The following is a 15,990-nucleotide window of genomic DNA, read 5'->3' as shown; positions in this document are numbered from 1 at the left end:
TCACTGAGGACCCAAAAGCAGAAACAATGAACCGAGCAGCTGGATAGCTGGGCAGAGAACAGAATTAACGTACCAACGGATAACTCACGATAAGACAGGACAGGACAAGATACTTCCCGAAGGAGATAGCTTGAGGCAAAGGTAACTGAAGAACGTAAAAGAGCGTGTACTCTACGAACAACAATAATCTGGCAATGAAGCAGGGAGAACAGTAGCTAGAAGTAGCAGATCAAATTAGACTAAAGAGAAAACAGGTGAGAAGGAGATCAGCGCGAGTGCTGATTGCGATGAGGATCAGCTGAGAGATTAAGACAGAGTGTGACTAACTTATGCATGAGGAAAAGAGAGAGAGAGAGAGACCTGGTTCATGACACTAGTATATATTTAGGTACTAGCATAGATATCCATAATAAAGGCTAGATGTCTTACGGCGGAGTCTCTATCGTCATCACTGGCGGCCATCTTGTCACAGGCAAGCTTTCTGGCGGGCTCTGTGGTACCTGATGTAAGATGAGTGATCAGCACGAACACAAATACTCTTATCTCGTTGAAATCTTGACGGATTTACAAAAGGTTTGGTTTCTTACAAACGTTACTAACGTGGCTATAATTCTGGATGATTATTTATTTATACACTTATTATTCATAAGTATGCGGTGTCATAACTACATCTCTGACGTTTATAACAAACCAAACCGTTTGAAAATCGGTCGAAAATTGAGCAAGTTATAGTTATTTAAAAAGTACATGCTCCATTAAAGCACAATGTTACGAGTGAGCGAGCTGCCTGTGACAAGATGGCCGCCAGGTGCGGACATCGACCTCCATTGGCCAGCAGCGCGGACGAGACATCTAGCCTTTATTATGGATATCTATGGGTACTAGTATCTAATGACTTAGTACTAGTATTTATTCAATACATACTAGTATCTAGTAATAGGTACTAGTATCTAAAAAATAAGTACTATTACCTAATGAATAACTACTAGTACCTAATATATATGTACTAGTCACAATTGGAATACATACTACATGCTGTCTGCTGGGAATACCGTTTTCTTGATAATTCTTTTTTTTGATGATGATGATTTTTATTAAATAACTAGCATTTTCATAACGTGACTACTAGTATTGTTTTTGTAGGAATGAGCACAGCATAAATGATCGTAATCATGAATTAGATTTTTGCTCTGGTCATGTTGTTACATTACTTTGCTAGTCTCTGAACGACCAAAAGGAGCTTGTCAAAAATTTACTACTGAGCATTTCAATACACTATCCACTGAGTTTGTCTCTGCACTATGTTACTCTGTGCACTATAGATGGGGTTAAAAAAGAGTTAATGTGGAAGTGTGAATGGGTAAATTTGGTTTGACGTCACATCATTATGTTCAGTTAGTGTTTTCATGGACTTTTAGTTTGTCTCTAGTTTCTGTTTCTTTGATTTTCCCCGCTTACCTTTTGTTGTCATGGTTACTGATATGATTAGTTCTTCTAGTTCAACTGTGTGTAATTATTTACCCTCGTTTGTCTACTATTTAAGTTGCTTTGTTTGCACTTCTCATTTGTCTGGTCGCGCTTACCTTGGAGTATTTGCTACCTTTGTGTCGGCGTCATCATCTTCTGTCTGTGTAACAGTGTAATGTCATAAATATGTCAGGATTGTTTCTGCCGGGGTTGGACTGGACAGCACCAATTGGGGTCTAAAATTGGAATAATTCTTAGAGACACAGCTAGCATCAAACACACCACACTCACAAACGTATGTACACATGCATACACATGTTGATGACAGCCTAGACACCCTCTTCTTCCCTGCGTTGGAATTAGAAGTCTGATAGGGACACAAAGTTTCTATCCCACGGAAACTGTCTACTAAATGAAAGGTCAGTCAGGCTGGACAGATACAGTTTCTCCTGAGGATGACTAGTATATTTTTGGCATATGTCGTCAATTTTATGCAATTGCTGTACTGCAGTGGTGTCTAAAATATATTGCTTAGATGGAGGGAACAGAATAGTAGCACGTGGACCTGCAAGACAACAGAACACTGTAAAAAACAACCAAAAAAATGTAATTATTAGTTGTAAAAAATATTATTGGACTATGTTTCACAAGAAAATATAATTTCAGTGTTTCTACTTCAGAATTTCAATGTATTACTTGCCGTTTCTTTGTAATTGTTTGTGAAATTTACTTGCAATGTCAGAGAGATTCCTACAACTTTTTTTTCAGTGTACATGCAGTTAAGACAGAGCCATGGGTCTATAAATCATTGGCATCATTGATTTGATCAAATACCAACAGATAAAAAATCAAAACCTGACAGCCTGTGCTAGAAATCTTATAACGGGCCATGTTTGGATCTTCCAACAGGAAAGTGATCCAAAAACCATCCCAGTCCCTGACCTGAACCCTATAGAAAATGAGTGGGCTGAACTGAAGAGAAGAAGCACCAACATGGATCTGGGAATCTGAAGGATCTGGAGAGATTCTGTATGGAGGAATGGTCTCTGATCTCTTTTCAGGTGTTCTCCAAACTCATCAGGCATTATAGAAGACTCAGAGCTGTTATCTTTGGAAAAAGGAGGTTGCAAAAGTATTTAATAAAAGGGGGCAAATAATTGTTCCCAATGTGTTTTGGAGAAACACATTTATTTCATAATGTAATCCCACACCCCCCCCACACTTTCAATTATTTTAGTTCAATAAAAGGTTAGATTTTTGCATTTTTAAAAAATAAAATGTCAAAAGGATAAACAATGCAGATTTATTTTTTACAGCCATCTTTGATCATATTTACCAAGGGGGCAAATAATTCTGACCAGCACTGTATGTGTGAGGCTGGGAGGGGTATTATTGGCTTTCAGCAGCTTGAAGTTTCATTGGTCTGCACTGGACAGTAATTCTATAAAGAGTTAAAGGGTTTTGCTGAGGCATCACAGAATGCTATCAAAACCCTCTTTCAGTAGAGAGGCCACCCGCAGTTCTTCATCTATCCTGTTACCCAGATTTTCTTAAAGGTGAGATGTTTCTGAACTGTTACACATGCTGTACATTTTTTGGATGTGATTTATGACTACTTTATACATTTTTACAAAACAAGACATTTTGTCATTTTGCTATATATATATATATATACACACAGACATTTTTAGGAATATATATATATGTGTTTTGTGAGAGTTGAGTAAAAGTTCTAAAAGGGATTTGCAGTGATTCTATAGAGATTCAGTGAACAGTTCTAAAAATAACCATATTTTTATGGAACCAAAAAGTAAACCTTTATTGGTAAGTGTAGGATGGGATTCAAAGCAAACGATTATGCCCAGTCATTTGTAAAATAAGTTTGCTTCCTTTCTTGTATTTAGAAAGTATTTTTGAGAATATTTTAGGGTATTTATTTTCATTGATCAGCAAAGCATCCTCTTGCATGTTTTTGTTTCAAGCAGAGAGTTTTGTCTTTTATCATACATTTGTATCCAAAGTGAGGCATAGTCCTTCTGGAACCTGGGGTTAGGTGCCTTTCTCAAGGATATAATGTTAATGGGTCATTAATGAGTGCAGGGTATTTCATTTATTTAAATGTTTCAAACCATTGAATCTTACTTAAATGTAGGAGTTCTGAAATCTAGAAAAATATCTAGATATAATCAAGATAACATAATACGGGTAACATGGCGGAGCTGAGGGAACACTATGTGCTACCATTTCAATAACCCTGAAATCTGAGGCCTCAGTTAATCCATCACTTTGCTCATCACTGCAGCTACAGTCCAGTTATAGATCATCAGGGATTCTGGACATATGGGTTTTAGGAATTGTGAGAAAGAGACATGGTGAGACTTTAGAATACGGTTCCTTCGTTAATGAATAACTACACAGGAACAAATGAGTAACACAATATTAACAATCTAGTAACTACTATTAACTAACAAGAAATTCTGATTAACAAATTAGTAAGTAACAGCGCACAGATGAAAGTGGTAGTTCACTAACTAATCAATAACTACTTTTTTTTTAATACTTCCCAGAGAACTACTGTAAGAATCATGGTAACTAACTAGTAATGACTCAAGTGTTACTACATACTTCTAAAGGAATTACTAATTATTTGGATCCGAATTCTAAAGTGAAGATCATGGTAACTAACTAGTAATTACTCAAGTGTTACTACATACTTCTAAAGGAATTACTAATTCTTTTAAGCTTTTGAGGTTTTTGGTGAAGTTTTAGATAGTAATTCCGTAGTAACACTTGAGTAATTACTAGTTAGTTACCATGATCTTCACTTTAGAATACGGATCCAAATAATTAGTAATTCCTTTAGAAGTATGTAGTAACACTTGAGTCATTACTAGTTAGTTATCATGATTATTACATGAAAAGCCAATCCTAAAGTGTAGAATCTTCTAATCCTTCACAAGATATTTGCACACACGTATGAGGTATAGGAGACATTAATACAATCTTTTTTTTTTTTTTTTGCGAGGTATAGGTTAAATAATAAAATCACTGTATATGGTATTTGGATGGCCGATAACTCAATATGTTCCAGCCGTCACCGTGACTCTGGCCAATTTTCTGGCATTCCTCTGGACTGGCATTGAATCACTACAGGACAAGTAAGGTCCCGACAACTGCATTTAAAAAGCCATTTCTTTAAAATTATTCAGTTGATAAATAGTTCTCTAGGAGAGAGCATAGGCTAATTATTTCCCAAATCATAAGTCTGCTATGCTATTACATATTGATAAACCTTGTGTATTTGTTTACAGCAGTTATTAATGTTAATGTAGTGCTAGTCATTTGTCCTGCATTAGTTATTGATTAGTTTTGCATGAACTATTAATCTTCTTCAGTAGTTCTCTGGGAAGCATAAAAAAATAGTAGTTATCAATTAGTTAATAGTGAACTATCACTTTCATCTGTGCGCTGTTACTTACTAATTCGTTAATCAGAATTTCTTGTTATTAATAGTAGTTACTAGATTGTTAATATTGTGTTACTCATTTGTTCCTGTGTAGTTATTCATTAACGAAGGAACCGTATTCTAAAGTGTTCCCGAGACATTATATGATTCTGAGGATATTGAATACTGTTACTGAAATTAAGAGAGAGCATGAGCGAGAGAAAAAAAGGGAGAACGAGGCGGCCTGTGTATGATGGAACTGTTGATTGAAAACTTTGGATCATTTTACACACAAGACATCAGCTTTCTGCTACACTCACATTTATGTTGCATGCAGCTAAATGCTAGTACTGTGTGATACATTGAATAGTCCTGTTGACTCAACCCAGATTTATTTTATTTTATTTCACATTTTTACACCAATTACGCTAAAACATCTGTAAGTTATGTTGCTATTTATAGCTGTAATAATAAAATCCATGAGTTGCTTAACATCACTATGGGCATTATGTTAATTAAATATATTCATCTAATGTGATAGCAATCCGTCTAAATTTTCATCTTTGTGGCTTCTTCTTCTTGGGTGAGCGTGATTTGAACTTGAATAACATCCCGTAGTCCAGTAACTTCTTTTAAGTAAAGTTTAATAACAAAATTAACTGGAAAAATGTTACACGGTCAAAAAACTGTATCGCTCCAATATTTCATCACACAAAACTAGTCATTGCCGGAAATGACATCATCATCAATTCGAAATATTATATTACACATATAAAATTATTTACTCATAATTATTTACCGATTGCTTAATGCACACAATTATTTATTCCACATCTATATAAAGAAACATGGCTCTTACATCTAAGTTCAGGATTGAGGTAACATTCAGGCTACATTATACCCACAAGCAGCTGTTGTAGGCCTATTATAAATGGTCAGCTCATAAGCTTTTTTGTTGGTTTTTGTTGTAAATAATTTATACATGAGTGAATAAATAAATGAATTACTTCATTAACAGACAAAACAGCCACTTAATATTCTTTAATGTGATTGCTGGGATGTTCTCTGTGTTATGAATGAGAGTGTAATTGAGTGTGCAGGGGTGTGACTTGTTTATAGCTGTTAAAAGTGATGACTGTTGATAGCAATTACTCAGTGGCTGTAACTTAATAAGGGGTGTATGTGATGAACGCAGCAGAGAAGAGCTTAGAGAGCAAGACTGTTAACTGGGCTTTCGTTTAGTTTAGTGCTGCACAACTTAATGCTTTGAGATGAAATGGATATTTGACTTTAAACCAGCCTTTCATGTAGGCATAAATCTAAGTAACATATACTGTCTAGAGTGAAGTTGACCCTCACCAAAGGGTGGCATGTAAAACGTCTCGGTTAATATTGTAAACCTCGTTCCCTGAAGGAGGGAACAGGAGACGTAATGTCGTCGTGACGGCGTAATTGGGATCGACCTTGAGAGACCAATCTACTTCGAGAGTATTAAAACGAGCCAATGCATATTAACATGCAATAGTTGCATCAGCTGCTCTGCTTGCAGGGCGAGCATATAACGAGCAGCAGGTGCGTTGCATATTGTTTTAGACGCGCATATTGTTTAGAGCCGAGACGTGTTCGGCCGTACAGCAATGGTCAGCAATCGTGGTGACGGGACGTTACGTCTCCCGTTCCCTCCTTCAGAGACATAACGTCGACATGACGACATAATTGGGATCCCATGGAAAACGCCACGTTTGCTGCCACATCCAGCACCCTACGCAAGACCTTAGAGGGGAGAGGGACGTTGCGGAAGCCACATCCTGCCCGAAGGGAGGTAACATGTGGAGATACACATATGGACTGGCCGGAAGGGGCAGTGCAACATATGGAATATCACTGGGGTGGCTCCAGCCTGAGAAGGGGGAGGCTACACCGGACAGTGACGGCAGAGCGGACTCTGCCAAGGGAAAGACACAGGCTCACTGCAGGGAGCTGGTCGTGGAAGAATACGCATATGGGATTGCCGCAGGGATCACCACATATGAAACCGGCTCAACATGTAGGCTATAAAACCTAGCGAACGTGTTAGGTGTCACCCAGCCCGCAGCTCTACAGATGTCTGTCAGCGAGGCGCCGTGTGCCAGTGCCCAAGAAGAAGCGACACTCCTAGTGGAGTGGGCTCTCAACCCAGGCAGGCAGGGCACGCCTTGGGCTTCGTAAGCCAAGGCGATGACATCCACTATCCAGTGGGCCATCCTCTGCTTGGAGACAGCCTTCCCCTTCTGCTGGCCTCTGTAACAGTCGAAGAGCTGATCTGAGGTTCTGAGGCTTTGCGTTCTGTCCACGTGCAGGCACAAGCGTGGACGGGACAGAGAAAAGCCAGGCAGAACTTGCAGGGATACACCTTGGGCACGTATCCGGGCCGGGGTCTCAGCAGGTATAGAGAGTGGGCGAGGCGGATTTAGTCTCCTCGCCCCCCTGAGGTACCTGACGACCAGGTCGTGCTTTCCCAGCAACTTACCTTCAACTGCATTGTGATGTGCGGAAATAGCAGCAACATACACTTTAAGGGTGGAGGGAGACAGCCTTCGCTCCAACCCATCCTGCAGGAAGGAAAGCACGTCTCTGATCGAGCAAGTTCGGGGGTTCTCCTGGTGAGAAGAACACCATTCAACAAACAGGTTCCACTTCAACGCATAGAGGAGCCTCGTAGAGGGGGCTCTAGCAGAAGTGAAGGTGTCAACTAGTCCAGGGACAAGACATGGAGTTTCCAGAGGTCTGGACACGGGTGCCATAGGGTGCCCCGTCTCTGAGAGAGCAGGTCCTCTCTCAGAGAAAAGGGCCAAGGAGGGGCTGTCGCGAGGAGCACTAGTTCGGGGAACCAGGTCCGGTTGGGCCAATACGGCGCAACTAACAAGACCTGCTCCTCGTCCTCCCTGACCTTGCACAAGGTTTGTGCAAGAAAGCTCACTGGGGGAAATGCATACTTGCGTAGGCCCCGGGGCCAGCTGTGTGCCAGAGCATCCGTGCCGAGGGACCCCTCGGTCAGGGAACAGAACAACTGGCAGTGAGACGTGTTCGGGGCGGCAAACAGATCTACCTGTACGGTCCCGAAGCGCCTGAATATCAGCTGGACCACCTGGGGATGGAGTCGCCATTCACCCGGTAGCACCCTCGTCGGCTGCACGATTGAGCAGGCCTGGAATGTAAACGGCACGAAGCGACCTCAGATGCTTCTGACTCCAGAGGAGGAGATGGCGAGCCAGTTGTGACATGCGACGGGAGCGTAGACCACCCTGCCGGTTGATGTACGCAACGGTCGCAGTGCTGTTCGAACGGACCAGTACATGCTTGCTTTGTAGCGGCGTTTTGAAGTGGCCCAGCGCAAGATGTACTGCTAACAACTCGAGGGAGTTGATGTGCCAATGCAGTTGAGGCCCCATCCACAGACCTGAAGCTGCATGCCCGTTGTACGTGGCCCCCGAGCCGGTGGCAGAGGCATCCGTGGAGACCACAGAATGCCTGGACACTTGTTCTAGGGGAACACCTGCCTGTAGGAACAAAGGGTCCGACCACAAGCTGAGAGTTTGGCGACAGTGCGGGGTCACTTGGACTAGTCGACCTTAATGTAAAATCGTGACGCTTTAACCTTGACGTCGACTAGTCGCGTTGATCATGTGACATATGATTGCCCTAATTTTTATACTATCAACATGGCCGCGTTGCAGTCGACAACAAATGAAGAGCCCAGAGGGTCATTGCAGCAAGAAAGCAGAAGTAGTAGGCCTAACGTTACATCAAGTGTGTGGAAATATTTCACTAAAGATGAAGCTTGCAAAAATGTCACCTGCAAAATATGTAAGTCTGTCCTGAAGTACAACAAAAGTACAAGTGTAATGCACACGCATCTGAAAAGGCTTCCGCTAACTACGTTGAGTGAGGAATGCAAACCATCTCAACAACAGTCAATTAGAAACTTCACTAAACAACCTGCTGTGACAGAGAAAAGACGGCAGCAAATTACCAATTTACTGGTGAATTTTATCGTCAAAGACATTCGACCTTTAGCTGCAGTGCACGGAGAAGGTTTTAGAGAACTACTGCACTTTTTTGAACCTGGCTACGATATTCCATCGTACAAGACATTGTGGAACACTATCAAACACCAGTACGACAGCATGCGTGAAAACATTGTGGAGGAGATGAGAAACCAGACTGTGTCGCTAACAACTGATTTGTGGACATCCTCCACTATGGAGCCGTACATCACAGTAACTGCTCACTATATCACCGACACATGGAAGCTGACGGCCCGAGTGCTATGTACATCAATGATGCCAGAGAGACATACTGCAGCCAACATTGCTGACCGTCTTTCTGAAATAATTAAGGAATGGGGCATACAGGTGTTTTGCACAGTCCACGATAATGCCAGTAACATGAATTTAGCCATGGAGTTATGTGAAATGTTTCCTAAAGATCTGGGGTGCACCGGACACACCCTACAGCTAGCCATAAAAGCTGGCTTAGTCTTACCTGACGTTTCTAAGGCTATTGATGTAGCAAGGAGAGTTGTCAGTCACTTTCGCCACTCAGCGGTAGCCACTTGTGCCCTTAGCAAATGACAGGAACAACTTGGCATAAGACCCAACAAACTTCAGACTGATTGTGCGGTCCGATGGAATTCCACATACGTAATGATCCAGCAGCTGTTCGAGCAAAGAATTGCGGTGCAATCTGTGCTCGCAGATGAAACCGTCACCAAACCAGCCATCCAAAAGTCACTCGCCCTGAGAGCATCACATTGGGAGATGCTGGAACAGCTGATTGCTGCAACCTTTGGCCAAGGCCACCGAAATAATGTGTGCGGAGTTGCATGTGGGGCTGTCTTTCATCTTTCCAGTCATTTTCAACCTGATCCGCACCACTCTGCGTGTCGAAGCATCTGACATGACAGCTGTACGTGCCTTTAAGAACACTGTTCGATGGCAGTTGGAAACACGGTTTAAACTGGAGTCCGACGATCTGACAGAATCCATCTCCACTGTGGCCTGTATTCTCGATCCTCGGTTTAAACATCTTCATTTCATCCCAGAGGATAAAAGAGAGGCCGCTCACAGCCACCTGAACAGCCTGGTCCAGGATGAGGGAGAGCCGCTTGCAGCAAAAGGTAATTTAATGTAATAATTTGTTATCTGTTAAGTTATTAGGCAATGCCATGTAGGGTTTTCTTTTCATTTTATATTATGATCACTAAGGTGCTTGAAGCATATGTTTTCCATGGTTGATTTTCACTGAAGAGATATTGTTTTAAAAACGGAAGTAAAAGCATGACGCACGCTCTTTGCATTTTACCGGGAAATGAGAGTCTCTTTATTAAAATCTTTAAAACATATTTATTTAAACATAGCCTAATAATGATTTATCTCTAATTCACCCACAAATAATTGGAATATTATTTTGTATTAGCCTACTTGGATCTGCGCGTAAATAATGTAAACATGCAGATGTGAATTTATAGCTTTTTTTCTTTTCTTGTTTTCATCCTAGCTCATGATGTAAACAGCGAGGACACAGTTGAGGGTGAGCCAGTAACTGGAAAAAAGGCTCGACTTGAACAAGATTTTGAGCAGCTTTTTGGGCCACACTACAGTGGGAGGAAAACGGGACAATCCACAGCAGCCGAAGAAATACGTGAATATTTTTTAGCACCACATATTCCCACGATGGAGAACCCCTTGCAGTGGTGGGCCCGCAACCACGACAATTTTCCCCGTTTGGCCAAGCTTTGCAAAATATACTTGGCTGTTCCAGCTACCAGCACCCCAAGCGAGAGGATTTTTTCACTGGCTGGGAATACCATCAGCCGACTGCGGGCAAGCCTCCATCCAGCTCACGTTGATCCCCTCGTGTTCTTGCATGCAAACCATAATCGAAAATTACAAACTGTGAATGAGCAGGACTGTGACAGTGAATAGGCGTGTTATCGTAGTAGTAAAGTGTTATCTTGATTAAATAGCATTGTTATGCCGAAATAAAAAAATGCATTAAAACGGGAGTTATATTGTTGCATTATAACCGTTAGTTGCAACATATGAGCTGTATAATTTTAGCATTGTTATGCCGACATGCATCGATAAAAATTGAACTAAAACGGGAGTTATATTGTTGCATTTTAACCGTTCGTTGCAACATATGAGCTGTATAATTTTAGCATTGTTATGCCGACATGCATCGATACAATTTTTTACTAAAACGGGAGTTCCGGTTTCATTTTATCCGTTAAGTTGCAACATATTAGCTGTATAATTTTAGCATTGTTATGCCGACATACATCGATACAATTTTTTACTAAAACGGGAGTTATATTGTTGCATTTTAACCGTTAGTTGCAACATATGAGCTGTATAATTTTTGCATTGTTATGCCGACATGCATCGATAAAAAATTTAACTAAACCGGGAGTTACTGTTTCATTTTATCCGTTAAGTTGCAACATATGAGCTGTATAATTTTAGCATTGTTATGCCGAGATGCATCGAATAAAAAAAATGCATTAAAACATGAGTTATTGTTGCATTGTTAACGTTAAGTTGCAACATTATGAGCAGTATACTTTTTTTAATTTAAGTTGCAACATACCGGTAAGCTGTATAATCAGCATCTGTATATGTTCTGCTAATAAATTGTGGCATGTTGCAAAGCAGTCCCATCTCTTGTGTTTTGTATATGACATCAACGACTAGTCGACGTCGACTCGACTTTCATGTCATAACAGTCGACTTTAAATAATTTGAGGTCGTTCAACCCCTAGGATACGCAGTTCCAAGATAGGTCGTAACCCACCACTTTTATTGGATACAATGAAGTACAGGCTGAAGAAGCCGGTCTTCACATCAGCTGAAGGGACCGGCTCGATTGCGTCCTTCGCCAGTAGGACTGCAATCTCTGCCTGGTGAAGGCTGGGGGACGCCGGGTAAACTGAATCGCATAGCTGAGTCTGATGGTACGGATGAGCCAGCGAGACGGGCTGGGAAGCGCTAGCCAGGCTCCCAGAGACCGTACAACGTCACGACAGACGTACCTGAGGTGGGGCAGCGCAGCGGAATACAGGAACCCGACTCAGACGGCATAGCGGCCCAAGTGGGGTCTGAGTGTGCAACACTAACCTGGCTCCACCGATCGGCAGGGGATGAGTGAGACGGCATAGGCGCGGCATCAAGCACATCAGGCTACCGCTGGCGAAGCAAGAGGGGGCAGAGGGTGGCAAGGCATAGCGTCTCTTGGGACCCAGAGATAGAGAAGCTGCTTTTGCTGAGAATTTGGTACCGCTGGCTGAAACGCCAGTGGCGGAACAGAATGATTCAACAAGTTCTCCGTCCGGCCCTCCTCCGGGGAAGAGCAGCAGACTCTGGGTCGCCCGTCTCAGGGCTGCTGAGATGGGTGGTGCCGTCTTCCTGCGAAAGCTCAACGTCACAGTAGAGCTGGCTGTGGCTGAGTTTTGTTTTTGGCAGGGGACTGACACCCTTGGCGACTCAGGGAGCACATTGTGGCAAGCTTTTTGGTTACCTCAGCCTGCTTTTGAACTGCGGAGAACCGCTGGGCACAGTCTCCAACAGTGTCGCCGAAAGGCCACCTCGTGAGATGGGAGCATCGAGAAAGCGAACTTTGGCGATGTCTCATACCTCTGCAAGGTTTAGCCAGGGGGCGCTTCTGGACCACTAGGGTGGACATCATCTGGCCGAGAGCCAGCGCTGTGACTTTAAACATGGTCAGTCACCAGGCGCAGCTCAACCCCAACTCAGAACTACCTTGCAGGGAAGAGGCGGTCTGCAGTAGCACTGCTGCCCCACCATTGAGGGTAGTGAGAGAGGAAAAACTTTCTGCAGCTTTTGGCACACTTGGCTTGCCATATTGGCACCAAAAATGCTTCCATACTGCAAAAAGTTTTTCACACATCCGGGAAGGCACGGGGGCGTTGCAAGGCGATTACGCGTCATACTGTGCCCCCAGTATAACCCGGGAAAGCATGGCTTTCAAGTTTGAATCTGATTCAGCATGAGCATGCACATCATTATAGTGGGAGCTCAGCAACATCTTCATTTCAAGAGAGTAACAACCCTCTGTCTGATGTAGCTAGCAATCGATGTCTATCCTCCCCTGGAGCCCCGAATGAAATGCTAGGTCCATCATGAGAATGACCAGCATCCCATCCAGAAGCTGCCAGGCATGCGAGACAGTGAATGTGGCCGTTACCTGGGCGGCACACAGCTCGCTGATCGTGTAACCTTAATGAAAAAGGCAAGTCGAACAACGTGCTGACGTAGTTATGTTCTCATAAGAGAATACAACCACCCACAAACAGAGTCTCAACATGTATGCGATGCGATAGAGGAGTGAGGGGCCCACAAGAATTGGTTACCAGGCGGGGAAGCCCTCACTATAATCCTCCGGTCACCCTGGCTATATGCAGAAGTAGCCCTTTTCCGGAGCACCAGAAAAAGAACTAGATCGGGGCATAGGCGAGGGGACTCCACCTCGTTTGAGGCACTTGAGTCTCGACCGCGCATCTAGAGCGCCGAACGATGCACGGTGGGTTGCCGTGACAACCCACGCTGTCAGCCGGCAGCTCGACGGCACGCTAATCACTTAAACCTTAATAAGAAAGGCAAGACGAACAACGTGCCGACGTGGTCATGCTCTCAGAGAGAACATAAACCACCCACGAGCACAGTTTCAGCACACTTAAGCCCAGGCATGTGAAACAGTGATCGTGGCCATCACATTTGCCATCACGGTTTGAGTGTACGTTTTGAAAAAGACGCAGTGTCAAACCGTGTATGCTCTTTCAGGAAAAACTGCTCTCTCTGGTGCTGAAGCACCCAGGGATTAACGCGGCTACACAAACAGGACGATAGTGCAAGCCTGATGTGAGCACTCACATTCTCATTGAAGGCACAACATTCTGAGCTGTGAAAACAGCTGTTTTGCCGGCTCTCTGTGAGAGCGCTGTCTGCGCTGTAACACCAACACCAGCTTTGAAGAGGCGTTCCCCTGAAGAGCAGACTCGTTTTCTTCTTTTGAAGTTGAACACTGTCAGAAGATTGAAGAGCAGGAACAGTAGAACCGCTCGGCTCCGAAGCGAAAGACAATAAGCGACGCAACTGCTGCTCGTTATATGCTTGCGCTGCAAGCAGAGCAGCTGATGCAATTATCGCCTGCCAATATGCATTGGCTCGTTTTAATACTCTCGAAGTAGATTGGTCTCTCAAGGCGATCCCAATTACGTCGTCACGTCGATGTTACGTCGAATGTGAGCGACTGAAAGGGAACTGAATGGGGTTGTCATCTGCTCAATGTGTTGAACATTAAACAATGCTTTGAAAATCACTCTTACAATCGCACCCTGTTCTCCATATTTCCTAACAGAAGAGCAAAACAAGCCTGCCATCATGTCTGAGTAAGTCTGTAAACACAGCTTCAACTGGAAATAAATCACTAATACACATACAGTTCTAAACCTAAAGTGTTGAAATATTTTTTTTCTCCCCTAAAATCCTAACAGAAAAAAGATGACCTCAAGCCGTCGGCATTATCTCAAGGTAAATTTGTGTCTGTTCAGTTTGTTTTTACTTTACAGTTGTGTGTTTTGTTGCATGTGTCATTTGTTCATTGTTTGTTCTAGAGTTTGATACTGGGTATAGCCAAGGACCTGCTGGAGGCTGAGGTAAAGCAGATAGAGGAGGACAGAATTCACTATATGGAGGAGAAATGTCCTCCTCTGTCTCTGCCTGGCTCTGCACAGGAATTACAGGTACATATGCACAAAATGTTTTAACTTTGTTTATTATTATGACAGTTTTTTACTCTGTTGTTAAATCTGTTGTTTCTCCCATGTGGTCAGGATCTGTGCAAACAGCTTCATCTGCAGATTGATGTGGTGGACGAGGCGAGATATGACATGTCTGTTAAAGTGGCCAAAAGTGACAAAGAGGTTTTCTTATTATTTTCTTTCATTCCTCTATCCATTTTGAGGGTTTGACTATCAGCAAATGACACTGTGCGTTTTTGTAGATTGAGGATCTGAAGATAAAGGTTCAGGACCTGATAGGTAAATTCAAGAAACCTGCTCTGAAGAAAGTGCGAATGTCTGCTGATGCCATGCTGCAGGCCCTGCTGGGCTCCAAACACAAAGTGTCCATGGACCTGAGAGCCAACCTCAAACAGGTCAAGAAAGAGGTCAAGGAGGAGGTGAGCACACACTATGACAGTCAAGAAACTAAGACCTGTCCAATATAATTTTTAATCTTGACATTCTTTTGTGAATTATTTTAGGATAAGGAGGCAGTGGGAGACTGGCGTAAGAACATCGAGGATAAGGCTGGTATGGGTGGCAGGAAGAAGATGTTTGAATCCGAGGCTTAAACAGGCAGCCATTTTCCTTTTGGAGTTGACTTCTGATGGATATTCTGTTGTTGCAAATTTTGCTGTCAAAAAAGTGCTTTTGCGTCCAAACTTCACATCCAACAAGCAGTAACTAAGTTAATCATAGTATTCAGAATGTCATCATGTACTACATGAATGATACATGAACTCACCCTAACAAATAAAAATGAGAAAATGAACTCTGTCATCTGATTTAATCATCCCTCACATTCCAAATTCCCTTGATTCTTCTGATCATTCTTCATTCCTCTTAAAGGTTGTATCAACGATTTTCAGGGCCAAAAAAGGCCCAAACATAAATTATCACATCCATCTAATCTTTCCTAACGATCCGCTAGCTGCCCGCCCCATTAGCAGGCCGTCAAAAAACGCGTCTCTGTAGGCAGCCTAGGCTCTGAGATCTGCACACAAAAACAATTGGTTTCACCAACCACCCAAAACCAAAATAAATAGTGTTCCAACCACACAGGTTTCCTGTGGAACTCTTATATTAGGCACTGTGTGGAACCGTTTTGGGTGCCTCCAGGAACCTTTTTTTTTTTTCATATTGTTACTATGGTTACCATTAACTTCTATTATAATGAATAAACTGAACCAAATACAAAATAAGAATTGTTTATTACATATTTTAGACCAATTTTAAT

The 15,990-nt window shown here is 42.7% G+C and overlaps 1 protein-coding gene across 1 annotated transcript; it reads left to right on the top strand.

Moving 5' to 3' along the window:
- Window positions 1-2,944: 2,944 nt before the first annotated feature.
- Window positions 2,945-15,525, top strand: tnni2b.2 (troponin I type 2b (skeletal, fast), tandem duplicate 2). The gene is made up of 7 exons (XM_056243802.1): window positions 2,945-3,023; window positions 14,330-14,360; window positions 14,466-14,502; window positions 14,586-14,714; window positions 14,805-14,894; window positions 14,975-15,151; window positions 15,236-15,525. Exons 2-7 carry the CDS (start codon window positions 14,353-14,355, stop codon window positions 15,323-15,325), a joined length of 531 nt encoding a protein of 176 aa, XP_056099777.1. The 5' UTR covers window positions 2,945-3,023; window positions 14,330-14,352; the 3' UTR covers window positions 15,326-15,525.
- The last annotated feature ends 465 nt before the right edge of the window (window positions 15,526-15,990 follow it).

Source organism: Rhinichthys klamathensis, unplaced genomic scaffold, assembly GCF_029890125.1.
Source record: "Rhinichthys klamathensis goyatoka isolate OS25496 unplaced genomic scaffold, OSU_Roscu_1.1 h1tg000846l_1, whole genome shotgun sequence".
Taxonomy (NCBI): domain Eukaryota; kingdom Metazoa; phylum Chordata; class Actinopteri; order Cypriniformes; family Leuciscidae; genus Rhinichthys; species Rhinichthys klamathensis.
This window is presented reverse-complemented; position numbering and strand designations above follow the sequence as displayed.